This window comes from Lissotriton vulgaris, chromosome 5 (genome assembly GCF_964263255.1).
Source record: "Lissotriton vulgaris chromosome 5, aLisVul1.2, whole genome shotgun sequence".
In the NCBI taxonomy this organism is placed as follows: Eukaryota; Metazoa; Chordata; class Amphibia; order Caudata; family Salamandridae; genus Lissotriton; species Lissotriton vulgaris.
In genome coordinates this window covers 1,039,105,717-1,039,133,390 of record NC_141693.1, presented here as the reverse complement: position 1 = coordinate 1,039,133,390, position 27,674 = coordinate 1,039,105,717, and the positions used below count along the sequence as shown (strand labels likewise).

Sequence of the window (27,674 nt, the reverse complement as noted above, 5' to 3'; positions counted from 1 at the left end):
ATATATGCAAGAATAGAAAATAAACCATTTTAGAACAGAAAAAAAAATGAATGCTCTGTATACCACTTATCTCTACTCTATTCCCATTATTTTATTTAAACTATTGCGTTAGAGGTTAAGCAGAACGAACAGCTTAGCAAAAGCAGCAGTGCAAGCTTCATGCATTTGGTTACACAGAGCAGCCATTTTAATTCTAGTGCGCAGAAGCGAAAGTTTCCCTCCAAGCGAAAGCTACGCCATGTCACGTGAGTATGACAGACGCATGCGCAGTAGAAAATCCCACGTAGCAGCAGCCATTTTAGTGCAAGCAGATTATCGTTAGTAGAAACACATATGCAAGCTGCTTCTAGATATCCAATGTTTGTGAAATGCGATATTAATAGAACAAACATGTTGATTAGTATATTAACGTTATGTTGAGAGGACTGAGTACGAGCAAGTCGCATTACGTCCGAATCCTTGCTCCATCACCCCGATATATCTCAAAAACTGCAGTGTCTGTTCCCTTCCCATTGCATGTAGACGACGTCTGTCATAGTACACTCTGTGTAGTATTTTAAATTGGACTAGACACAGGCAGGGTTTAATTGCTACCTCTCTTGGGTGCATCAGAGCTGCCTCCCAGTCTATGTTCTCCATTTCCCATACACCTCCTTCCTTCTCATTTATCCCATAGCTTACAGAAGGTGTCTGGCATGTTGTTATTGAGGGTCTAATAGGTCAGAGAAACCGCTCCCTTTCCTAGCTGCTCTGTTTGGATTCATCCCTCAAGGGGGCTGTATCCCGGGTTACTCTCCCCAGGAAATCTCTCGGCACGCCATGCATATCATATTTGTGCTGGTTGGCGTTCATCCAATATTCTAGTTGGAGCGAAGCAAACAGCATAATGTCTCCATCCTTGAGCAGGCCTCCCACTTAAGTTCTGCCGAGTAAGTCCCAGTCCTGTAGTTTCCGCATTTCAGGGAGCTGTTTCACCTCCCACAAAGGATTTTCTCTAGTGGTTCTTCCAAGCCACCCTATCTATTTTATCGCCCTTTCCCACACAGCAAGTGCGACCTGTGTGGCCGGGAGGAGCCGCCCTGCCTCCTCCATATATACATAGTGGAGACCAGACCTCTCCCTCCATTGTGCCCGTTCTATCCTGAAAGTTGAATGGTCCCACTGGGCAAATAACCTATTGTTAATGAGGTGGGCAGCCAAATAATGTGGCCGTATGTCTGGCAGGGCCAGTCCGCCGCTGTATTGGTTATGCTATAGGGATTTGAAGGCGATCATGGGTTATCCACCCTCCCAGAGTAGCTTTCACATGTCTCTCGCGATCATTTGGGATTTCTCTGGAGAGATCCTATAGTAGGTATTTTTTAGGATGTGGAGCAGTTTGGGTACAGAAATCATCTTAAACATAGCTGCCCTCCCCCATCAGTGTGAGGGGCAGCCATCTCCATTTCTTCCCAACAGGATCTAATCCCCCACCAGAGGTTACGAATATAGCAGGCTTTCTTTTCTAGTGTCATGAATATACCCAAGTACTTGACCCCGAGGGTGGTGTGTGTCAGACGTCTGTGACAGCAAAAGCACTGATTTATTCTAGTTAATACAGTAGCCAGAATAACTCCCATACTCCAATAGTTGAAATGCTGCGAGGAGAGCCGAGGATGGGTCAGTCAAGTATAGAAGGATGTCACCCGCTTAAAGTGAGATTTTCTCTTCTGTAGTGGCCTCACCCATGAGCTGAAAGCCATGGATTCTGGGATGATCCTGGCCTGCACAGGCTAAGGACTCTGTCAGGGCAAAGTGGAGAGGGGACCAGGGACAGCGCTGTCTTGTAGCTCTACCGATGCGAAACCCATTAGTTACTGCTCCCTTGGACCCGGTCCGTCTCCACTTGGGCCTGGTATAACAACTTGACCCATGTCCTATAGCGGGGACCAAACCCGAATTTAACCAGGGTACCATCAAGGAAGGGCCAGTGTACTGCATCACACGCCATTTCAGCATCAAGTGCGAGGAAGACTTGGGGGTCGGGCTCTCCCGAATTTTTGTCAGGCAGTTGTGGACTCTCCGTAGATTGTATCGGGTGGATCTCCCAGGCATAAACTTCAGTTGGTCTCTGTGGATCAGGGGCATTATGACTTGTAACAGTGATGCCAAAATTGTGGCCAGATCGTTAACCTCAATATTAATTAAGGAAATCAGGCGGTATGAACTGCAACAATCTTTTGGGCCTGCCATCTTTATGTATAACCATTATGACGGCCCTCTTTAGATCTGGAGGTAGAAGGCCCCATTTGCCTGCTTCGAGAAACATATTCAAGAAATGGGGTCTCAGTAGGCTAGAGGATCATTTTATAGAATTCATATGGAATCTCATTAGGTACCAGGGTCTTGTTAGCTTCAAGCTTGGTTATGGCAGCTTGGGTAATGTCTCTTCCAGGGATCCCACTAGTCTTTTTCTTGTGGGCTGTGAGGTTTTGGGTGCTGTCTTGGATGACTGTTTGACATGCCCTCCAAAGTGTTTTTTGGAGGTGTCTCATTTTCTTGAAAATTTAGTTCAAAATCTAACCTCAGACCGAGTGCACCTCCCGGTCCCTCCAATCGCACGCGTTCAGTTTCCAGCCCAGTTTCACCAACAGAGGGGAGTGATCCGAAAAGCCCCAGGCCAAGTATTCCCCTTATTGGATTGTGCCCACCTCTCCTGCTGGGGCAAAAATATAGTCTATATGTAAAAACACTTAATGGGCCTCTGAGAAATAGGTGTATTCTTGCTCAGAGGGATGGGCGCGTCGCCATAGGTCCAAGCGGCTCAGTGTATCTGCAAAAAGGGAGGGGGTGCATACCAGTCCCCCAGGAGCATGACCTATCCATCTTTGTTGTCATTACATAATTGAAATCTCCTCCTGTGATATGGAGTGGTGAATCCGCTTCGAACAATTCAGCCAGCTTTTCCAGTGTGGAGGGGCTTTAGCCGGGGAGGTGCATAAACACTGATCAGCGTGACATCTGTTCTGCTCAAAAAAACCCAAACACCCACATAACTCCCCAACGGTTCCATCCACTGTTTTATTATCCGAACAGGTGTGCCTTTTCTAATCAGGATAGCTATGCCCCTGGACTCAGGTGTATCGCTTGTGGGCAGTAGTAGTGTAGGCACCTGTCCCAAGGAATTTTCACCGGGTTCCTTTAAGATGGGTCTCTTGTAGAAGTATCACATCTGGGTGAAGACGTTTAATATATTGCGCTACCAGACCCCTCTTAATCTTGTCTCCAAGACCATTCACATTCCATAATAAGATCAAAAGGGTCTTCGTATCCACCTGTGATGTACCCATCACGAGCAGGACAATACAAGAGGAAAATGCCCTCCCTTACTGATGGGCAATGTGGTGCATGTTGCCTTAGCTGGGGCTGGTCATTAACTGCTGTCTGTGTTGCCGTGCCTGGAACTGAACCCTCCAGAACCCCCTGAACATGTGACCCCCTCCTGAACACCCCCAATGACCCCTGTGGGTGTAGAACACTAACATAACAGCCACTCTACAGAGAATCTGAGAGGTCTGTAGCACACCCCCCACAAATTAAGTACCCTAACGCGCTCACTCAATCAAAGCCAACCTCCCCTGGAAGCGGTGGTATCAGACAAGCGAACAATGGACAAGTCTGTGGTCATTAAGTCTTTCTCAAAGCATGTTACCATCGTCTGCTATTGCCCAAAGTTTTAATGCCACACCCATGACTAGTTAACGCCGTCCGAAGGGGGCACGTCTGGTTATTTTTCTAGGTGTGCTATGGCAACCATAAGGGGTTGAGGAGTCTCCGATTCAGTCTTCTCCTCATTTCCCATGTAACCTAGTGTAGAGCCCTCCTCCTGATCTTCTGTCCCACTCTTTTTAGGGGCTGAAGCGCCACCATTTTCGGAGTCCAAGGAGCACGCTGCTGATTGGAACATTCCTGTATGGCTCTAAATGGCCTGTACATGCCCATGGTTGAGTAAGCGTTACAGTGGTTGAAAGGCTGCCATTATGAACAGGGGGAGAAGGCGGGCTGACTGCCCAATTGTGACAAGATGATGCCTCTCTGGCTATCCCCGCCATCCATTCCACGAGTGGTGAGGTCCTCACCCGCCCGCATTTCAATGCATATTCTATTAATATACATAGTTTTATCTGACCTTGTATGCTCTGGAGACGATGGCCAGCACAGACAAGGTAGAGACTTTCCTGGAGGGCGTGCTCCTCCCCTGACTGTCGGATGAGATCTGTGCACTGCTGGAGGGGGAGAGCAGTAAGATTGAGATTGCACAGGCAATCCCCAAGCTACCTTACCCCAAAGCTTCGGTGGAAGTTTGCTTCCCTGTGGAGTTTTATAAATGGTCAGGGAAAAAGGTTGTCGATTTCCTCCATGCTGCCTTTCAAGAGTCTGAGCAGGCCTGGTCCCTGGGCTCTCTCCAACAGGGCTGTGATAGCGGTCCTCCCCAAACCGAGGATGGAGACATCAAGATCCTCCCCAATGTCCTAGCAGGTCGCCTCAGCAAAGTCATTACGTCCTTGATACACCACACACAGGGGGGATTTGTCCTGAGACATACCTCCAGAAACCATCTTCACACCCTTGCCCACTCCCCATGGGAGGGGAAACATCGTTTACAACGTGGTGTTTACACCGCAGTACCTTTACAACGATGCCATTACAACGCAAGTCGTTACTACGACTTGCACTGTTGGATAAGGAATATTGTAATTTTATATTCCAACACCTTCCCTACTGTTACGTGGGCTGGTATTGGAATATAAAATTATAATAATCCTCAATCCGCGCACACCAACGCAAGTCGTTTAATGGCAGCGTTGTATAGTACAGCGATCTAAAAGGTCACGTTGTACTGACGTACATACCTATGAGAGGCCAGGGACCTGCCGGTTGAGGCCTTGGCCCTCTCCCCTGGCACCAAGAAAGTGTTTGATCGCATTGAATGGGTATATCTCTTCGCAACCTTGAAACGTTGTGGACTGGGAGAATAGTTCATTGACATGGTTTGCTTGTTGTATGATTGTCCTACCGCCTAGGTTAACTGCGGGGGGTTTCTATCTGACCCATTTCCGATCAGAGGGGTACGCAACAGGTCTGCCTGCTTTCGACCCTTTTATTCCTGCTGGTGATGGAGCCAGTGGCCGCTACCATCCGCCAATCGCCTCCCATAGCAGGGGTATTCATCAAGGGCAGAATGTCCAAAATCTATTTATACGTCTCTGATTTCCTACTTACCTAAACAGATCTTTTTCCATTTCCTCCGAGTCCTATTCGAGATCACTGATGGCTTCACAACCTGTCTGGTTAATGTGTGAACCGGGACCAGAGTGAGGCTCCTCCACTAGCGACCATAACCACAATATCGCAAATTTATGGTTTTCCCTTCTGGTGGAAGTAGTCGTGCCTCAAATATCTGGGAATCTTGGTCAACCGGGGCCTGGATCGAATGTTTGCGGTCCATCTTGAACTTCATATTCTTCATACGAAACTTGACTTTGAGAAATAGTCCCATCTGGGCTCTCCATGGGGCCAGGGTGTAGGCAGTACAGATGGTCACACTGTCACAATTTGCGTACGCTCGGGGCATGCTTCCTCTACTGGTGCCCTTGGCAACCTTTATAGATGCACAGATTTGTGCCTTTGTGTTGGACTCCTAACTGCCTTGACTGGCGTCCGCTAAGATCATAGTGCAACACTCTTGCTGGGGCCTCGGTCTTCCATTGGTGGACACTATGTCCTAGCTCTTCACCTCTCACAATTGGTGTATATGCTCCCCAAGATACCAGACCCACCACAATGGGTTAACACAGAACGATTGCGGCTTTCCAGCCCTCACTGCCTCGACCCTTTGTGCACGGGGTGTGTCCCCCCCCCCCCTCCCCCTCAGTCCCATCCTGTCTATCCCATGCTACAAGCTATGCAAAAGGCCGGGCCCACGCCTCTTCATTGTGAACCCCCATTTACAAGGGCGGGTGCCCCTATTGGGCAATGATTGGAGAAGTGTGGCTCACTGGTTAGAGCAGGCAGACCCTGAAGCAGAGGTCAGACCCGGGACCAGGGTTCAATTCCCGACGCGGCAGGGTCTTGAGCTCAAATGTCCACGGACTCGATAATTCTCGCTTCGGTGCCTGACCTAATCATGGGTTCACACTCTGCAACTCTGGGCATTAAGCTTGCTTAATCTCCACAACGGCCCCACCGCGGCGGGATGCCTGGCTTTCACCTTGGGGATGCCCTGTAGGGGCTATCTCACAGGGAAAAGCCAGGACGGGCTCCCAAGGCAAGCGCGGAGATACCCCTTCGGGGGTCGATTCAGGCGCTATATAAGAAATATAATAATAATAATAATAATAATAATAATAATAATTGCTTACGCATTGGCCTTCCACTGGGAACCGTGGCGAGTGCCATGCATCCACTGTCTGGATCATGTCCTGGACGACAGCGGCCATAAACCATTCAGACAACTAAGTGAGGACTTAGGACTCCAGCCCCACCAGGCTTAGCAGCACTTATAGCCTGTGGTGCTGTCTGGGGACCAGGACCTGGACTCTACAGACCTCACCTGTGGTGGCATACTTCAGAACTTGTGGTCGTTTCAGGGGAGTGATGTTGGTGGTCCGCGCCATCTCACAGCCTCTCCTCCACAGTCTCCGCATCACATGGCAGTCCCGTTTGAGGAAGATTGGGCTGACACACTGGAGGCTTTGGATAGGGGCAACAAGAGGCACGGCTGAGGTTCTGTCTCTTCAAGACACTGCTTGAGTGACACTGAGCCCCAGTGAAACTGCACAGGGCCAGTTTGCTGCCACATGCGACTGCTGCCGATGCCCAGACACCCTCTGGAACCTTGCGCACATTCTCTGTGAATACCTTTCGCTTTAGCCCTTCTGGGAGGCTATCTGGACTACATTGGGTAAATCAAAGACGCTCAAGTCACCCTCCCCCACTCTGATTCTCCTTCATGACATACAGCTCTGGAGACTGTCAAAATATGTATCAGCCGCCAGTGGCGCTCCCCTATGTCTCCATCGAAGGAGGAATGGACCGTGGTAGACAGTAACCCATGAACGTGTCATTTATAATCTGCAAGACCAGTCAGAAGTGTTTGGGCAGACATGGGCTCCTGTCCTCTGAGACGAATCCTAACGCATCTGGCAGCTCATACCACAGAATGCGGATAATGCCATCAGCTGGACTCCAAAGGGATGCCAGCCCTCCCCTCCCTTTCGTCTTCATCACACCCCCCCTGCCGTATTCCTCTTTTCTTTCTCTTCTCCTTTTCCCTCCTCATCTTTTTTGTCATCTTAATATTCTCCCTTGCCCCCCCCTTTGATCTTGTTTTTCTCCCTCCCTCCCTTTCCTCAATCTTTGTCTTCCCGGTCTATTCCCCCCCCCCCCCCCCCCATTTCTGGCATACCCTGATCCACAAAGGGCCCTGCCAGGTTTGGCGGATCTGCATGATTCCACCTCCTAGTCCTGTTGATGGCTCCTAGTCAGTAGCACAGGACTCATTTCCCCGTCCCCTCTTCTTTTGGCCGTACCCCACCACCCATCATCCTCTCTCTACCCCCCTCCCCCCCACCACCACCACCCCCGTCCTTAGTGCGTGTGCCCTCTTCTGATGGCTCTCCTCCTTTTCCTTTGCGTTGTTAATCTCAGCTGGGCACTTGGGGCTATTACTCATCGTGGTCTAGGAGTTTCATAATTGTAACTGTTTGTTGTGCAAATTTTGTGATCTTCTCCCACCCCGCCCTCCTCCTATTTTTTTGCTCCCTTCCCTTTTAGTGCAAACATTGCACTGTATGGTACTGTACTTATTGTATTGTATTTTTCTTATAACCCACTACTATATTTACTATTAAATATTGCATCACAAAAAAATTTACAGAAAAGTCGGGATATTCAGCCTACATAAACACAGCTCTAGGTGCATGAAATTTAGGCTTTACGAATAATTTCTTGTCATGCAACTTCTCGTAGTGTTCCGCTAGAAAGTTATACATATTACCTTTTCATGTGTCCCTTGTGTATTCCATTATTCCTCCGGAAGTGGGAGAATCATACTCCTAGCGTATATTATGTTAAAGCTACAAAAGACTACACACACAACACACTTGGTGTGACTGATATGTAGTCCTTAATGCAAAACATGTTTGGCATTGCAATTAAAGTTGTCAGTCTTGCCTAATAAGGTTATACGTAACACTGAGCACTGCACAATAACTGAGAACTGTACTAAAATACATACATTATTAGGTCTCTCTATTCACCAAATGCAGCAATTTACTTGCCAGTATGTTATGGAGCGAAATTTCTCGTTTTTCATTATTTATTTGTATTGGATAATAATAAACATGTTTATCACTTCCCGCTCTGAGGAGTGTATAAACTGCAGCATTCCCCAATGACGTCCAGGCTAATCGAAACAGCAAGGACTGACCATGCTGTAGAGAGCCACACGGGCTCTCCCATACAATGTTGCGACTCACACACGCATCCCTGCATACCCCGGGGCGGGCTCGCACCGGGGTATAAATAAACAAGGCGGAAGACCGCTCGGGGTCTTTCCGGCTAACTATCATCCTGTGTGCACGTCCCAGTTATTTGCCACGTGTCCAGCACGTGTTAGCTCCGGGCCTGGCCCTCCAGAGTGGCGACGAGGCTGGTTTCATCTCACACGCGTGCGGAGCACCCCCTGCCTACGACGCCGCAGTGTGCTAGCTCCTCCCCCCCCCCCCCCCCCCCCCCCCCGGCTCCCACGGACCCCAGATAGCGTTGGAAAGCATCAAATCTACGCAGCCTCTCTGAACAGCTGCCACACCAAGCACGAGCAAAGGCAAAGGAGCCCTCGGGTATTTCACGCCCCCTCCACACTCTGTAATCCCTGTCTGCAAGTCATCAAGCGCAGGCAAGAGCAAAGAACAGAGAGGCCATCAGACACTCACGGCCCTTCCACCCTTCAAGCCGCTTCACACAGGCACCAAGCACTGGCCAATCCAAATACCTGGGTGCAAGAGTTCAATGCAGGAAGCACTCTGATAAGCGCCAGAAGGCCCGCAAAAAAGGCGGTATCATGTCTTTCACAGCGCCAGGTGCAGGCCAAGACTGAGCCGCACAGAATGTACCCGCATTGGTCGCCCCGCCAGCAGTAGTAATCGCGCCACCACCGCAAGGCCAGAACCAGGCCGGAGCAGTCGCACGGATGCCACATGGCCACATGCACTCGGGCGCAGCACCGATTTCCCCCGTTCAGTGAAGCGGCGGATCCTGCAACAGCGGCACCGCGATGGAAGGCGTGGGTCGGAAGGCTAAACCTGTACTTCAAGGGCACGCGGGAGACAGATGGGACTGTCAAGAGGTCGCTCCTCATCCTGTATGGGGGCCTGAAATCTACGAATTGTTCGGAACGCTTCCCAATACCGGACCTGAGCATGACTAAGACGCCGCGGTAGCGCCACTAGACGCACACTTTGATACCCAGCTCAACAACGACTTCGAAAAATTCCAATTTAAAAGAGCGTGGCAAACCGAATCTCAATCAATGGACATGTTCTATGCCCGACTACGCCGACTAGCCAAGACTTGCCCGTTTGCCAACCAGAGGGAAGAAATCCGAGACCAAATAGTAGATAGTAGGCTGTCGATCAAAACTACTGAGGAAACTCATTCTACGACAGCCTGGCATTTCCCTAGATGAAATACTGATCCTGGCAAGGTCACACAAACTCTCTGATGCGAGGGCGGAAGAAATGGAGGTCGCTCTACATACACCGGTGGTTGCACCAGTCACAAGCAGAACACCACCAATCAAGAAGGAGAGAATAGATGCTATCCAGAGAAGACCCCAGACAACCCGCCCACGAGCCACTGCTGCCCGAGGGAGCCAGTGCGGATACTGTGGGGAAGATCACCCGCCGACAGCAACGTGCGAAGCGAAAGGCAAGACCTGCTTAAAATGTGGTCGGCTGAATCATTTTGCTGCAGTGTGCCGAGTAGGAAAATACAGACCACCAGGCCAGAGGCCCAGGTCGATGACCGAACGTCTTCGACAACTCTCACTCGACCAGGAACAACCTCCCCCCAGATGGTCAAGCGCAAGGGAGACCACCTCGATATGAAGACGACGAGGACGACGAAGTATACGTGATATCCTATGTCAGCAGAGCATCAACCAAGAGGAGACCGCCGCCCATGTGCTCCGTCTCCATAGAAAGCACCAAGATCGAGGCCCTCATAGACACAGGTGCCTCAGTGAATGTCATGGACTCAGACCAATACGACAAGATGTCTCCCAAGCCTCCGCTGGCACCTTCTAGCGCCAGGATCTATACATACGGTGGCACCAAGCCGCTACCGCTGAGAGGAGTCATACAGACGACCGTCATCAACGGTGAGTACTCGACAGAAACACGATTCCACATCACCGAAGGAAAGAAAGGTACCCTGCTGAGCTGCCACACAGCGAAAGATCTCGGGCTCGTATTCTTCGCGAACCAGGTACACCAGATACATGCAGACATCCTGTTAAAAGAGTTCCCAGCATTGTTCCAAGGCCTAGGAAAACTGAAGGGGAAAAGATTCAAACTCTACATCGACACCTCCGTAAAACCAGTAGCCCTCCGACACAGACTAGTACCATTCAACCTGAGACCACAGGTGGAAGAAGAGCTCCAGAAACTGGAAGACCTTGGAGTGTAGAAAAGGTGTCAGGCCCGACGCCATGGGTATCCCCGCTGGTAGTAGCGCCTAAGCCCAAACAGCCAGGGGCGATCTGGCTATGCATAGAAATGAGGCTACCCAACGTCTCAGTCAAAAGGGAAAGGCACATCACCCCTACCATGGACGACATAGTGGCTGACCTGAACGGGGCAAAATGGTTCTTTAAGTTGGACCTCAATTCGGGATACCATCAACTTGAACTGGAGCCAGCAAGTCGATACATAACTACCTTCTCAACCCACGTAGGTCTACGTCGCTACAGACGGCTGAGTTTCGGTGTGTCCTCCGCTGCAGAAGTTTTTGAAAACGCCATACGGAAGGTGTTGTCCGGGCTGAACTGAGTCATCAACCTCAGTGATGACATCCTGGTGTACTCAGCGACACTAGAGGAACACCATGCGCACCTAAGGGCAACACTTCAAAGACTAGTAGACTGTGGGCTGACATTACACCGATCAAAATGTTCCTTCTACCAGGAGTCCATTGAATTTTTCGGTTACACTTTCACCAGAGAAGGGCTGAAAGTAGACCCCAAGAAAGCGGAGGCGATCAAAGCAGCCGGCACTCCACGGAACCCCACCGAGGTACGCAGCTTCCTGGGCATGGCCACCTACTGTGGTTGGTTCATCCCCAACTTGGCAGATCTCGCAGAACCATTGAGAGCTCTCACGCGGCTAGACCACAAGTGGGAATGGACGGCGTCAGCGAATAAAGCCTTTCAGGACATCAAAGCCAACCTCCTGGACACACAAGTAATGGCCTACTTCCAGCCGCTTCGTAAAACAGAGTTGATAGTCGTTGCCAGCCCAGTGGGCCTAGGTGCAGTACTCCTGCAAGAGCACGGAGCGGAAGGATGGAAGCCAGTAGCTTACGTAAGCAAAGCGCTATCGGACATTGAAACCAGATATGCCCAAATCGAGAGGGAGGTGCTGGCTATAAAATGCAAAAAACACAGTTGATGGACAGAATGTAGAACAATGTCATACATTCACCCCAGTACAAGGATCTGGGCCTAAATCCATCGTTTTTTTGCACTCCACACCACCCTGGGTTAGGCACTGGCTATACGCAAATCATCTCTGACCCTGTGCCTCATGAGAACAGTCCAGTCTGAACTACCAAGCCATGTTTTTCCCAGACCGGAATCAAGCATCCAAGGACCGGTTTCTGGCTATCAGCCTTCATCAGCCTGGATAGCTTGACTCCAGTGGTGTGGAGAGCCTGGGACTCACGCTATAAAATGGGCATGTCAGCATTTCCACCTATACCTGTGTGACCAAGAATTCACTGTAGTGACAGATCACAAGCCACTATTGCCACTGTTTGCGGGGTCATCCAGGCTAGCACCCCCGCGGATAAAACTGTGGGCCGTTCAACTACAAGGATACAACTTCCGGATTGTCTTCCGACCAGGTGCACATAACCCAGCCGATTACCTGTCCCGACACCCGGAGGCCTGCAAAATCCCGCCACAAGAAGATGGAGGGGGGGCGGAAGAGCTCGTCCACATGATCTCGCAAGTAGCTTGCCCGGAAACGATGATGCTGAGGGAGATCGGGGAAGCAACTGCAAAGGACGAAACAATGTCCAGAGTGCGCTATGCCCTGGCCGGAAACCGCTGGGCACACTTCCTAGACGGGGCGCAAAGCCTTCGGCCAGAAGTCAGACACATGCGCCAACAGCTGTGGCAAGTCAGAAGCGAGCTAAGTGAAGGGGTTATCCTCAGAGGCCATCTAATCATAGTACCTGAAAGCCTGCAACAGAGAATGCTAGCGCTGGCACACGTGGGCCATCAGGGAATGGCTAAGACAAAGGCCCGACTCAGAAGCAAGGTCTGGTTCCCCACGATGGACAGTCTGGTGGACGAGATGGTTCGCTCGTGCCACGCCTGCACCATCCCCGGCAGTGTCCCAGCACCAGCGATCACCGAAGATGCTCCCCAGGCCCTGTGGTCATGTCTTAGCATCAACTTCGGGAGCTTCCCAGACGGAAGACACACGCTCGTACTCGTTGATTCGTTCTTCAAATTTCCTGTAGTGGAAGTAATATCCTCTACGGCTTTCCCGAGCGTCAAGAAAGCCCTAAATCGCATTTTTTCCACGGTGGGGCTTCCGGACGAAATTAAATCAGACAACGGGCCACCCTTCCAGGGCAGAGAATTCCAGAGCTATCTCGAGAGCCTCAAGATCAAACACCGGAAGATAACCTCGTTGTGGCCCCAAGCGAACAGGGAGGTCGAAAGACTCATGAGGACACTCAATCGAGCCCTGAGGATCGCTGTGGACAACGGAGACAACACTGAAGAGGCCCTAGATCAATTCCTAGGGGCCTATCGACAAATGCCGCACAGCACCACTTGGGTGCCTGGAGACAGAAATGACGAAGACACTCAGGCTCGGAGGAGAGCCACCAATCAGAAAGCAAGCGAGGCCCGCCGCGCCAAAGAGCTGACACTACAAGTAGGCGACACCGTGGTGGTTCGTGATCGACACCCGGGATGGAAATTTCGAACACCCTACGAGCCCGAGGTGTCGGTGGTTGACAAGAGAACCACCAAAGAGACAGGAGTAGAGGGAATTTCAGGGCTTGGGGCATCCGTCCCAGGATCACCGATGGCCAGGCATCACGGAGAAAGCCCACCCAGGGTGAGAACACAGAACACCGCAGCCGAATCCAGCCAGCAAAGTACAGCCATGAACGGTGAGCCAAGAGAGACAACCCCGGCTGGGGTTGCCGTGTCTCAGTTTGCCCGGAGTCAGAGGTACAGCCTGCGATCCAACCCCAGGCCCAGTCAAAGACTAAGAGACTTTGCTTGGACATCTCCATAGAAGCATCGATCTGAGTAAAAGAAGGAAAACAGATTAAATAGAAGGAGGGATGTAGAGAGCCACACGGGCTCTCCATACAATGTTGCAACTCACACACGCATCCCTACATACCCCGGGGCGGGCTCTCACCGGGGTATAAATAAACAAGGCGGAAGACCGCTCGGGGTCTTTCCGGCTAACTATTATCCTGTGTGCACGTCCCAGTTATTTCCCACTTGTCCAGCAGGTGTTGGCCCCGGGCCTGGCCCTCCACTCATGCCAGTAGGTCTGGCTTTAAAGAAATTTTGTACGATAATTTGAAGTAATTTCAAGTAAATAGCATGGAAATAGATATGTATTTGTGTGGAAGCGAAGATCCAGTGGCACAACATAAGCCCCCGCGGGGCAGGGGTGCCATGAGCTTCAAGGGGCCCCCATCAGCAAAAGAGGTAAGTAGAGGACGGGCAAGGAACCCCGGTACTTTGCTGGAGGGATGGGGGGCACACCTTTTGTTACATCACTGCAAAGAAATGTAGAATAAATTGGTGTAGGTTAAAAGGTCAGGTGACAGTTGCATTGTCAAGCCAGACCTCAAAAATCTGTGTGAATTAATGACTGCCATCCTCCTGTACTGCTGCCAGAGAAAAACATGAAATATTTAGTTATCTAAGAAACTTTAATAGCATTCCAGTGTTGTGTGTGCCTTGAAAGATCAAGCTTGGGCAGCGGGATAAATGAACAAAATGATCTCAGCTGTGTGGAGGGCAACACCCTTTTTTCTGCGAAAGCACATAACTTCTGCCCAATCAAAACATGTACTCCTGGCCCCCAATGTGTAGGCGGAGCCTAAGCTTTTATGTAGTAATGCTCACATAATTGTCTGGCGATGGCGCTGTCAAACCAGGCCATAAAAAGACCATGAGGAGAGGACCTCCGAGCTGTGAGGTCACAGCAGTTTGGCTGCCCAGCCTTGCACTTATGTCGTAAATGTTTTGCAGAGGGCAAATATTGGTTCCTGCTCTGTCAGTATTTTGCTGGGGCTCTTCCCAGTCAGCTATCACAAGTCTTACTGCAGCATTTGCAGTTAACTAGGCGAGTATAATTTAGAACACGACCTTCTCTAACCAGCTTCAAGTCTCCTCTAAAAGGTTATCTGTTCTTAATTCTGGTCTGGAGAAAGAATAGGGCAAACAGGCCTAATTGCTAGGAAATGTGGTCCTAACGAACTTTTTCCTTCGTTAATTCCTCCATACTCTGGTTTTAGAGAACCCATTGTTCAACCGGAAGAGCAATACATACTATGGATGGTCGAGGGTGTGTCTGTCTCTGAAATAGTTTGGTTTTCTTATTACCTGCATGACTATAAAAAACAAGCACTGGCATAGCCAATAGGTCTCGCTTTTGGGACCTTATAAGTATTTAGTTATGCAGCACAATATCCTTGGTGCAACAACATCAGCTGTTGTATGGCTAAACCTTGTACCTTAAAAGTGTTTAGCCATGCAACAGTTGATGTTGTTGTCTTTTTCACCTTGAGGTAATTTAAATTGCTGTGTACAGTACATTTTCGCACTTGTGCAGTCATGTATTAAAGTATTTTCATTGGAAATTTGTAATTCCACCATAGGCTAAAATATGCTGAAACTGGAAGTAGTTTAGTAGATAGTTTATGCACTGCACCAGCGTGCTTAAACCTAAACGGATTACCTCAGAAGGAAAAAGTATCAACGGGAAAGTTAGACAGGTGCGCTGGTTGCTGGTATGAGCTAATGTATCGCTCAACGGGTCATTGGGGTGAAATGTCGAGGGCAACCTGTAGCCCACAGATTCTGTTCTCGAGGGGCCTGCACAGCCTATCAGCATTCCGATGTCGATGAAATGAGTTACACTCGCAATATGGGCGCGCTTAGAGACTGGTGCATACAGCATAAGTAGTCAGCATTACGAAGTGCCTCGGTGTGTTAGGACATGTCTCTCATTTCACAATACGTGAACGATTGAGGCTCAGAGGTGCAAGTTTGTTAATGCTGAGGCAGCAGTTTGTGTGGAAGGAAGTATACATAGAAATCGTGAGTGTAAGGGTGAGCACAAGGAGTTCCTACCCACGGTTTTCCAAGGTCAACACCAAAATAAAATGTTTTTTTTCCCACCATTTTATAAAGCGCAAATCGATTTGCACAAGTTGCAATTACATAAGGTCCCAATCATCTTTTAGGCCCCGGGAAGTTAAGTGGTATGCCCAGAATCGCAGGATGTGAGCAGACACAGAGTCTGGAACCTTGTTCCTCCGATTTTTTTTTAGGGGGATTTTTTTTTTAATGTTTTGTGTGTGTGGGTGTCACACACATTCGTAGGTGTGTGTTGAGAGCGTATTGCAATTTGTGAGCAATTTTTAAAATTGCATGCTCCTCATAACGTAACATTTTTTTGGACGTAGTAAATCAAATTTCTAATGGCATTCTGCAAATATTAAGTCTGCACCACAAGTTTGGCGAAAATTTATCAAGATTTAAAATAGGTTTTATAACTGATTTTTAGCATATCTAATATGCTCTATCAACAAATAAATAAAAAATCTGAAATTTTTCGCGCGCCTTGAAAGAAATTTAAACACGCGGAACTTTAACAATCATGCAAAATGATTCACCTGGATGAAGAAGAAAGAAAGTGTGACTACCATAACCACAGTGAACAAAGTCGCACCTACCGAAAAGATAACGGACGCGATCCTCACAAACCTATTCCCTCTGTGTATCCAGATGTTATGTCGACATAATTGCACGTGCAACGTTATCAAATTCAGTTCTGCACCCAAAGGAACGTACATTAACTCATAAATGTGTAGACACATGAATGTTTAATAATGGTAGTAAACCTGCATTTAAGGGTGTAAAATGTGATCAATCATGGTTGGAGTACCTTCAGTGAACGAATGCACTCTTAAAAAGACACCAGGCACACTGTTCCATACACTCTGGGATTGCCCACGCATAATGGAGTTTTTGCGAAAGGTAATGCGCACTATCTCACACTTCACTTCAAATTTCCCTAATACCGGAACCGCGAAAATGCCTCTTAAATATTTGGGGACCAAACGATTTGTCTAGGTATGACCTCATATGGGCCACTTTAGCGGTCATGGTGGCTAAAAGAGATATTGCACAGAAGTGGGGCGCTCCAGACTTGCCTGCGGCGTCGATGTGGAGTAGGAACATGGATTTACTAATGTACACGGAGAGGGCAGTATATGTGCTTAGGGCCTGCCCCCGTAAATGGAATAAAGTATGGTCCGCTTGGAATGTATACAGAGGAGAGTTGTGTGACCCCCTTACCGGAAGACTGTAATCTGAGTTCCGAGGAAGAAGGTGACTAGAAGGAGTGGGAGGGTGGAATAGGTCATGTGAGAAAAATGACGATACATCATACTTATGGTATAGCTCTTAGTTACATCACTGTATATGAATGGACCTAATCAGTGGGTAGAGGCAGACATGGTATGTGTCAATATGTGTGAATGTTTATCTTGATCTTAGTTACGAGTTATGGTTCATGAAACAGCAAAATATAAAAATGATAGACCTAATAATTGTAAAACACGGCATGGAGTATGCCATGCGAGACACTTTGCTGCTACGCCGCCGGACCCCAGGGTTGTCGGCCTTACGGCTGTGTACATGCGAACAGTATTGGAAACATAAGTATATGAAGCGGCCGGCCTTGCGGGTTGTAGGCTATAAGCTGTGTTTACCACTTTGTTAATATTCTCAATAAAGGTCTTTCAAAAAAAAAAGACACCAGTCTATAAAACACATAAAAGAATTCCCATTTATTGAAGAAAGGCGCTTGAAGACGCATGAGAAGCGCTATATGAATGTCCATTTACATACTGTTTACCAGAACAATGTGCATATTCAGCCACTGTTGCTCACAAATAAAATAAAATCATTGGAAGTACAACTTTGCAAATAGAATTAAGGAAACATTGGGCCCAGGCCACAACAATGCAAAAAACGGACTTCTGAAAAGTACCAGGAAGTTTAATCACAGTAATTTAAAACCAATAACATCACAGATCGGTACTAAAATACTAACACGTTTCTGTAAAAGCTTGGGAACCCATGGTATGACACTATGAATTGTTCTGTGTGGATGTAGGTTACTGACCCAACAAATTGTTTGGGTTGCATAAAGATTTTTGTAAAACCTTAACAGTTTTTTTTCCTTTTTGTTTTTGTGAAAACATGTTTATTGATGTGTTTCAGCCTTTAATGAGACATCACATTTTTTCACTGGGTTTATTTTTGTGAAAACATGTTTATTAATGTGTTTCAGCCTTTAATGAGACATCGCATTTTTTCACTGGGTTTATTTTCAAATACAATTGCAGTTCTTCTCGTTAGCATGTTTTGTAACCTAAACTAGTGTTGAAAACGCCCTCTACCTACACGTGTGCGCTCACATAAACACACAAATAAATTCTACTTCTGATATACAGGTTGCCTATCATAATATACTATACGTTTCAAAGTGCGCTGTGTGCGTCCCTTTGGCTGCTCAGACAGACCCACAGCTCGCACCTGGTCCTGACTTCTGAAGCTGGAAGGCGCTTTTGCAGGTTCACACTTTCTGCACTATAGACCGAGCCCCTGTCCCTCTGTCACCTACACCGTTCCTAGACACAAATAAAGTTGAAGACACGGACTGCAGACCACCGTGAGATTCGATGTGGCCACGTGCGGTTGCTTCAGTTGTCGACGCCAACCTAAGACTCCTCATAGAGTCTAGTTTAATTATTTAATTGTTTTGCAAAGCGCTCCCTTGCGACGGACTGCCGCCATGTAGCACTTGTTGAAATATGCCCACGCTTAAGTGTCTGGTAAATTGCAAGGCATTTGTATGTGTAGGAGTCGGTGGGTAGGTGAATGTACCTCAACGGGTTGTCAGACACTACCCGTTGAAAAGCAGAAATTAGAATCCGCCCCGGCGGCCGCCAAACAACCTGGAAACACATTTATTTATTTTATACAGCTTGTAAAGTGCCTGGTTACACTAGCAAGTGTGTCCCTGCGCTATTGAACTGTTGCTGCTTCAGCTCTAGCTTACATCCAGCCTAAGTAGAGTCTTTGGGGAAGAGAATTGTTTTGAGCTCTCTTGGGAATGCGGGCTCTGATGTCTCCAATCTCAATCTCATTGGCAGTTTGTTCCACTGGATGGCGGTCTGCACTCTAAAGGACCGTCCACCCATTCGCACTCTTTTGAACGTAGGGACCTGAACCTGCCCCGTGCCACCAGATCTCAACTGGCGAGTAGGCTTGTAACGTTTGAGGAGACTGTGCAGGTACTTAGGGCCTTTTCCATGGAGGATGCGATGCCCTACACAGAGGGCCTTAAACGTCACCCGTTCTCCTACCGGCAGGTGGTGTAGGGGCAGAGAGCAAGCTGAGGCTAAACAAACCAGCATTGACCGCGAAAGTAAGATGATCGCTCGTGTGTGCGCGCGCATTCAGCCGCGAAAGTAAAAGCTCAAGCTGAAAGTGTTACTGAGGAAGAGAGGGGGGGGGCGGGTTGGCGCGGATCTGAAAGTCACGCAATCGCGCACACAACTTTAAAAGTGAAAGCAGGCTGGTGAGTGGCAAATGGCAGCTGTACACGTCGTGCGCGTAACAGCAAGCTGGTAGCCAAGCCTTTGCTAGCAGCACTTTTAAAACCTGCTTACAAAATGTCTCGCAAAGTAGCGCATGCGCTGACTCAGCCAGAACTAAAAATAAATAACACTAATACTGAAGTTGACTCAATGTGGGACTTTGCTTCCATGGCAGTTTATATATTGGATTAGAACCCTGGTGAAATTGGTGACCTGCCTCAGGTACTTTATTAATTCTTGCCCAGCACGCACTCTTGGGTTTGCGGCACTCGCATGTTTTTTACCCCTTCACTTCCATGGCCTAGCTTCTCCATTCCAACCTTCTCGCCCTCCAGCTATGCATTCTATCCTCTGAAAGAGGCTTCCCTGCTGACTGCATCTTTTTTGGTGATTTAAATAAATGGTGACTTGTAGAATGTCTGTCAACTTTCTCCTATATTGGATGGCATTCGGGCTGCTACATAAACCTTGAGGTAAAGGACCATCTCACTGTAATGTTGACTGCAGCGTCATTCCCTTCTGCAAATCCGTAATATAATTGTATAATCAAAATTGAGTCCAGTATTGCATTTTTTTCCGTGTATAACTTTTCTGTGACAAACTTGGATGAACTGTCTAAAATACTTGTTGTATGCCACCTCTTTCACTTTCAGATTACTTATATTAGAAACTTGACATTATTTAAAAGCCAAGCTCTCCATACGTTTTGCAACGGTAGCACGGATTTTCATAAGGAAGATCGTATTATTTTTCTTAATTCCTACACATTCAATCAGATTCCTAAGATGTTCCTTTATATTATAGCAGCCTGTCCCGACCTTGTCCGGGAGCAATCAGGCTTCCCGGACCTCCACCCGCCCCGACATTGTGCAGCTGCCCGGCCCCCTGCCCGCTCTGACATTGTCAAGCAGCTCGGGCCCCTGCCCGCCCTGTCCCCCGCCTGCCCCGACCCCCGCCTACCCGGAGCCTTACCTCAGCCGCCGCTCCTCCCCCTCACTCCTCATTTCACTGCTCCGCCGCTCCTCGCCGCTTACCGCTCCTCCTGCCTTTCTGCCGGTCCTCACCGCCATTCCGCCGTTCGTCCTTTCTCCTCCCCCGCGCCATGCCCGCCGCTCCTCTTCCGCTCCTGCACGCCGCTCTTCCCCGCGCTCTTGATGTCACCACGCAGGTCGCGGCCGGCGCTACTTGCAAGGGACTACTTTTTTTTTATCGTCAATTTTTTAAATAACTTATATATTTTATTTATATAGCCTATGTCCATCTGCACACCCTGACGATTACAATGATGTATCGGGTGTGTGGATTGGCGCTGTGGTTCTCGAGTTTACCCGCCTCAAAGGTGCAAAGTTCTTCCTTTATTATAGTAGCATAGATAATGATTTGTTGTGATTTTGTGGTGCTTAACCCTTTATAATCTGTATTTATTGGTGTTTCTTGTAGATCCTTCCACTGCAGTACAAGTCACAGTTCCGAATGCATTCAACGTGGTAATTTTATTCCAGCCAATCACTTTACAGTGCAATTATCAAACCTCTGCTACTCAGCCTCCTGTTGTCATCTGGAAATATAAATCTTACTGCAGGAGCCGGCTCACAGATGCTTTAAATCCAACCAGCCAAGACACTCAAATCAACAGTGTACTACAGGCAAACAGCCCAGGATATAATCCTTATGTGGAGTGCCAGGACAGCACAAGGACTGTCAGAGTGGTAGCTACTAAACAGGGCTCCGCTGTCACTCTGGGAGATTTCTACCAAGGCCGTAGAATCACCATTACAAACAGTATGTATGTTTTTTCTTAAAAGCTTTTTATTTTGCCATTGTAATTTAAGAGATTGAGAGAAACCTGTCTGTTGGACGATAGATGCAATGCTTTCATAGTACCCCTAATCTGTGTAATCAGATGTTCTATTAATGGGTCCCTCTAGACCAGCTGAATCTTTTTAGACTTGATATCGATGTTACATGATGGGGGGGGAGTGCTATAGCGGCCTATCTCACTTATCAGAAGATCATTTTCTAATTTCTATTCATTTGTAATACACTACCAAGAAACCTGTTTACACTCCACATGTTCTCCAGTGTTAACATTTTTAATGCTGATCAACCTAGTAGAGCAGCTGTTGTTATCATTTTGACTCTTGTGAGCCCCCACTGAATCATTACTGGAATCCCTGGATCCCCCCCCTGAATCGTTATTGGAAGCCGTGGACCCCGGGCCTTAGCATTTCTATGATTTGAATCTCAAAACGATAAACCAAAACAAGTATATATCAAGAAAATTCTCGCACATTAAAATGATTTATTTAGTACACAATCACTTGTAGAGAATTTCAACATTTTCAACTTTGCTTCTTTACTTGTAGATACTTTATTAATTTTAATACATTTTAATCATTTTGTAAAACTGTTGCTGACCCCCCTGAGTAGGTCTCGTGGGCCCCCAAGAATACTCTGACCACTTTTTAAGAACTGCTATAACAACTAATAGTAATAGCAATTACTGCAAAGCTTGCATAGTAGCCCCTATGTATGTTATCAGATGTGATATAATGGTATCCTGTGGACCAGCTCAATCTCTCCAGACTTGATATTCATGTTATATGATGGAGGGAACTCTGTAGCATGCCTGGCTTACTTAACCCGACTGCCATTTTCTAATTTGTTAATTTGTATAACTCTACTAATAAACTTGTTTATACTCGACATGTTCTCCAATGTTGACATTTTAAATTCTGTTCAACATAATAGAGCAAGAACATGAATAAACTAGAAAACAAACTAGGATCAACATCTTTGGTTTAATTTAGCATTGATACCTTGCTACACTTAAGGCATTGAAATAATATGTTCATGTACAGTTACATTAGTTCCAATGTAAATACTTTACATTTTCGGAGATTATCACATGTTGCATCCTTTAATCTATGTGGTATTGTTTTGCCTTCCATATTTAGTATTTTGTTTTTGAGCTAATGTCGACGCTGACTAATAACAGTTTGTGTGCTTCTGACTAAAAGTTCAACAGTGCTGTTAGAAGTGGTTTAATTCTATTTCTCCAGGATTAGGGGTGTCTTTCATAGATTCACATGTTTGAATATTCCCCGTCGTCGAAGTGGGAGTCCCACGGTAAATAAAATAGCAATAATGCTAAACAAATATAAATATATATAATATATATGTAAATATAATACAAGATAAAGAACAGGAAACCTAATAGAAACCTCAAAAAACTATTCCTACATAGGAATGCATGGTAAAGAGAAAAACAACTTGCAACACAGTGTCATTATGTTAGTCCAAATTACAGCCAATCAGGCGTCGGCACCCTCTAGAACCTTCTCCTCAGAAGCTCAAGCCCTCAGATTTTCTACCGCACGTCGTGTGAAGGGAGTCTCCCTGAGCTCTGCTCAGTTTTCACCTCTACTCATCTAGTTCCAGTGTTTTTTCACAACATGTCAAGTAAGAAGTCTTTATTTAGACCTTGCTCTTGTTGTGGGAAGCTGCGCCTTTTTGAAAAGGACCCCCACCAGAAGTGTATATACTGTTTATATCCTGATCATGAGGCTAGCAGCTGCAAGTTCTGTAGAACTTTTTCTACTAAGACTCTGAAGGACAGAGAAGGCCGCCTTCTCCTTTGGCTTCAACGTTTAAAAGACAAGGATTCAGTCTTGTCAGACGCAGAAAGTTTTTATTCAGGACTTTCTTCAGCAGCATCCAAGCGTGGTAGTTTACAGGATGTTCCATCTCCTTTCCTAAAAAAGATGAAGTTGGCCTTGCCTCTGGCTCCTGGGGCGTCTTCTGCTACTCCTACCACTTTTACGCCCACGAGACCTGGCTCTCAGGCGTCTTCTGCTGCTTCTCGAGGTGTTTCCACGCCTCTCAAAGTTGCGTCGTCGACGGGAGCGTCGACGAGCGTGACGACGAGAACGATATTTGCTGCATCCTCGAAGACGCTGACTATTACCTCAGCTTTTTCTTCATCGACGACGATCTCGTCGTCAGCATCTACGTCGACGAGGGTTGCCCTGCCTTGTAAGCCAGTTCCGTCGACGATTCCCATTTCCTCGTTGACGAAGAAGAAAGAATCCTCGCCGACTAAAGTCTCCAAGAAATCTTCGTCGACGGCGATTCCGTCGACCAAGATCTCATCGACGAAGATTCCGTTGACCAAGGACTCGTCGACTAAGACATCGACGACAAAAGCCTCGTCGCCGAAGACTGTCTATGGAAGTTCCACTGGCGTCGACGACCATTCCGTCGACGATTGCTTCGTCGACGGCCTCGTCTACAGCTGATCGACCGTTGACAGTGGCCCCGAAGACGATGATTTCTCCAAAACTTTCTTCGTCGATGAGTAAGTCTGTATCGTCGACGCCACTGTCGACGGTGGCACCACTTTCCTTTGCCTCGTTGCCGTTAGTGCATTTGAAGACGTCAAACTCTTCTCAACGTCACGATAAGGCTCCGTGTCACCAGCTCTCTGACCCAGAGCTGCAACCACCTTCTCCAATGTTTGCCACTACATCTGAGCCTGAAACTTACTCAGAACATGAAGGGGATACCCTTGGAGCGGCACACAGTCCATCTGACTTAATAATTAAGTGTCAGGACTCTGATTCTGACGAAGGTGACGGTGATCAACAGTCTCAATCTGAGGAACAGCTGGTTCAAGTCCCTATGGCTACCATTCCTTTAACTCTGATCTCAAATCTCCAGCATATGCTAGATGATTACAACCGCCATTTCCCAGCTACGCAACAGAGCACACCGGCACCATCTCCAGCTACCGTAGCACTGCCTCCACCTTCTCGGCCGCCTGTGTTACCACCTACAACTTCGTCTCAGGTTCAGACGTCTATTGGGATCCATACAACGGTTTATCCGCAGAATGCGGATGATGAGGCGGTCCCTGAGCGCGAGGATGGAGAGGTCCCAGACAATTCGGATGAAGCAGGCGACCAGGGTATGGCGGAATGGGATGATTATCGGGCACAGACGCCCTCACCTCAGCCAGGGAACTCTGGAGATTCACCTCCTGTGGATATCGCCAGTTTCCATCTCTTAATGGATAAAGCGGCTCTGCGCTTCAAATTACTAAGATCACAACGTGAGGAGGACTGTTTCCTTTTTGATTTTAAAGACAAACCTTATAAACAGACCCACACAATTCCTATCATCGATTTTGTTTGAAAGGAAGGAATTAAGCTCATGACTGCTCCAAACTCCTTACCTGCACAGATACCGCGCCTTGAGAAGAAGTACAAGGCCCCGATTGGCTCTCCGGCTTGCCTCCTTTCTTACCCCAAGCCGGACTCGGAAGTCACCCAGGCCGCACAGCGTCGAGCCCGGAACCCAGCGGCTCCTATAACCGCCCCTCCGGATAGGGAGGGTCGACGTCTGGATGCTATTGGCCGCAAGTTCTCAACGAAGGCTTCCACATCTGTCCGGGCAGCCAATGCCTTAGCCATCTTGGGACGTTATGACCGACAGATGTGGTCAGACATTTCAGATCTGATAGAACTCATACCTGATGCTTCCAAGGCTGAGGCTCTACAGATCCTTCGAGACGGCCAGAGAACGTCAGAAGAAATGATAGACTGTGCAGTTGATGTGGCTAACGCAGGATTCCGTCTGCTTGCAAGTGCGGCTGCACTCCGACGACAAGGTTGGCTAAAGTCCACATCCTTCCGGCAGGAAGTCCAATCCAGAATACTGGACATGCCCTTTGATGGGGAATCGTTATTCAGATCCCATATTGATGATGCCCTGGAGTCCATCAAAAAAGACACAGATGCGGCAAAGTCTTTGGACACGTTGCAATTTCAGAAGCAGTCCTTTCGAGGTGGACGCGGCACTTCTTCCAATGTTCGAGGTGGGCAGCAATACCGTTCATACAATCAGAGCGGCCAACGTTACACGCCCAATCAGCAGTCTCGCCAGCAGTCCTCCAGGCCTTACAGAGGAAAGTCCTCTTACCGGGGATCCACCTCTAGGCGCCAATGACTTTTCTCACCATCAAAGTGTTGGAGGTCGAATCTCTGTTTTATTCTCAGTGGTCCTCGATCACCTCGGACCGCTGGGTTTTGGACACTGTGTGACGGGGTCATACCCTAGAGTTTGTAGAGATTCCTCAGTGTACTCCACCTCGTGGCCCGCCTTCTCCACACCTCGAGGAGCTTTTACGTCAGGTTAGTCTTCTTGTGTCAAAAGGGGCAGTCGAAGTGGTTCCGAAACATCAAAGAGGAGAGGGGTATTACTCTCGATTCTTCCTCATACTCAAGAAGACCGGAGATTGGCGACCCATTCTGGATCTGAGGGCTCTCAACCAGTTCTTAAAGTCCCAATCGTTCCGCATGCTGACGTTACAGGAAATCCTGCGTCTTCTATCCCGCAAGGATTTCATGACCACCATAGACCTTCAAGACGCATATTTTCATGTCCCTATTATCCAACATCGCCAGTACCTACGTTTCAAGGTGGGGCCAATGCATTTTCAATTCAAAGTACTGCCCTTCGGGCTGCGATCAGCTCCTCGTGTGTTCACGAAGGTACTGGCCCCTGTGGTGGCTCACCTGCATCTACAAGGCGTTCAAATCTTTCCATATTTGGACGATTGCCTTCTAAAGTCTCAATCCCACCATCAGCTCATTCAGAACACTCGCCTTTGCCAGCAGGTGTTTCAGTCCCTGGGGTTGACCATCAATGTCAGTCACAGTTTGCACCTCTGCAGACCAGATCCTTCTTGGGAGCGATCCTGGACACGATGCTCTCAAAAGCGTTCGTCTCCGAGCGACGTCACAAGCTCCTTCGTCTGGTCTCCATCATTCAAAGAAAACAGTCCGTTTCCATTCGAACGTTAAAATCATTCTTGGGAATGGCTTCATCTTGTATCGCACTGATCCCAAACTGCAGGTTGCGCGCCCGTCCCATTCAAGAAGAACTGGACTTACAGTGGCGTCAGGTCTCCGAGTCATTCAACGACCTTGTCGCAGTAACTGCTCGCATGAGGAGCTTGCTTTGGTGGGCACAACCTACGAACCTGGAAATGGGAACGTCCTTTCTCGTTCACGCACCAGATCCCACGTTGACGACAGACGCCTCCCTGGAGGGGTGGGGCGCTCATCTCCAGGGCCTATCCATCAAGGGCAAGTGGACTGCGCCCCAGAGCAAGTGGCATATCAACAGGCTGGAGTTGATGGCGATCTTCCTAGCGCTTAAGTCATTCCTCCCTGTAGTTCACGGGGAATCAGTGCTGATCCAAACGGACAATACCACCAGTATGCACTACGTGAACAAACAGGGAGGAACGAAGTCTCCTCATCTGTCTCACTTGGCCCAGTCGATCTGGGATTGGGCTCTCTGCCACCAGATCACCTTGACAGCCGTCCACCTTCCGGGCGTGTCAAACATTTTGGCGGACTCTCTGAGCAGGTCCACTTCCTCAACGCACGAATGGGAACTACACCAGCCGACTCTAGATCTTGTCTTTCACCAGTGGGGTCACCCAGATCTCGACCTCTTTGCAACACCGGAGAATCGGAAATGCCTGTCTTATGCAAGTTGGCATCCCCACCCCGGGTCGTGCAGGAATGCCCTTTTGATAGACTGGTGCGATCTATTCGCTTACGCTTTTCCGCCGATTCCATTAATACCGCGGGTGCTGTGGAAGATGCCCAGACAACCTTGCCACATCCTGTTTATTGCACCTCGTTGGCCCAGACAGGCATGGTTTTCAGAACTGCCTCTGTTGTCCCTATGCGAGCCCATTCCTCTGCGCCCTCGTCCAGACCTACTATCAATGGACAGAAGCCTAGTGTGCCACCCGGACCCCTCCACGCTACAATTGTGGGCATGGAATCTGAGCACCTTAAATTCGCAGGTTTGAACTTATCTCAGGAATGCAGACATATCCTGGCTCAAGCTAGGGCTCCGTCTACCATCAAAACTTATAAACTCAAGTGGAAGAGATTCTGCCATTGGTGTGTTTCAGCCAATGTCCATCCATTCCACTCCAGAGCAGCTTCTTCCATTCTTCTTAAGCCTTGCTCAGTCAGGACTCTCTCATTCTACCCTGAGAGTTTTCTTAGCTGTGATATCTCGTTTCCGACACAATGGCTCTTCTTCCCTCTGCTCATCCAGAATCATACGTCAATTCTTCAAAGGACTTTTCCGCAAGTTCCCACCTGTTCGGCGCCCTCCTCCATCTTGGCACCTTAATGTTGTACTATCCCAACTTATGAAGTCACCATTTGAACCTATCCATAAAACGGATATCAAATTCCTCACCTGGAAGGTTGCACTTATTTTGGCTTTGACCTCTCGTCGCGTGGGCGACCTGCACGCTTTCACTATGAAGCCTCCTTACCTTCAGTTCAGGCCTAACGGAGTGGCGCTCCGCACCAACCCCTCTTTCCTACCTAAAGTACCGAAAGACTCATTTGAATGAGCCTGTGTTCCTGAGAACTTTATTT

General features: G+C 48.1%; 1 protein-coding gene across 2 annotated transcripts in view; it reads left to right on the top strand.

Annotated features, from left to right (window-relative positions):
• Positions 1-27,674, top strand: part of LOC147711957 (lipolysis-stimulated lipoprotein receptor-like) — a 264,280-nt gene that overhangs the window by 41,133 nt on the left and 195,473 nt on the right. For both annotated transcript variants that reach the window (XM_086922671.1, XM_086922670.1), the window contains exon 2: positions 20,641-20,982. In XM_086922671.1, coding sequence (XP_086778797.1) covers positions 20,641-20,982 — 342 coding nt within the window. The remainder of the gene's footprint in view (positions 1-20,640; positions 20,983-27,674) is intronic.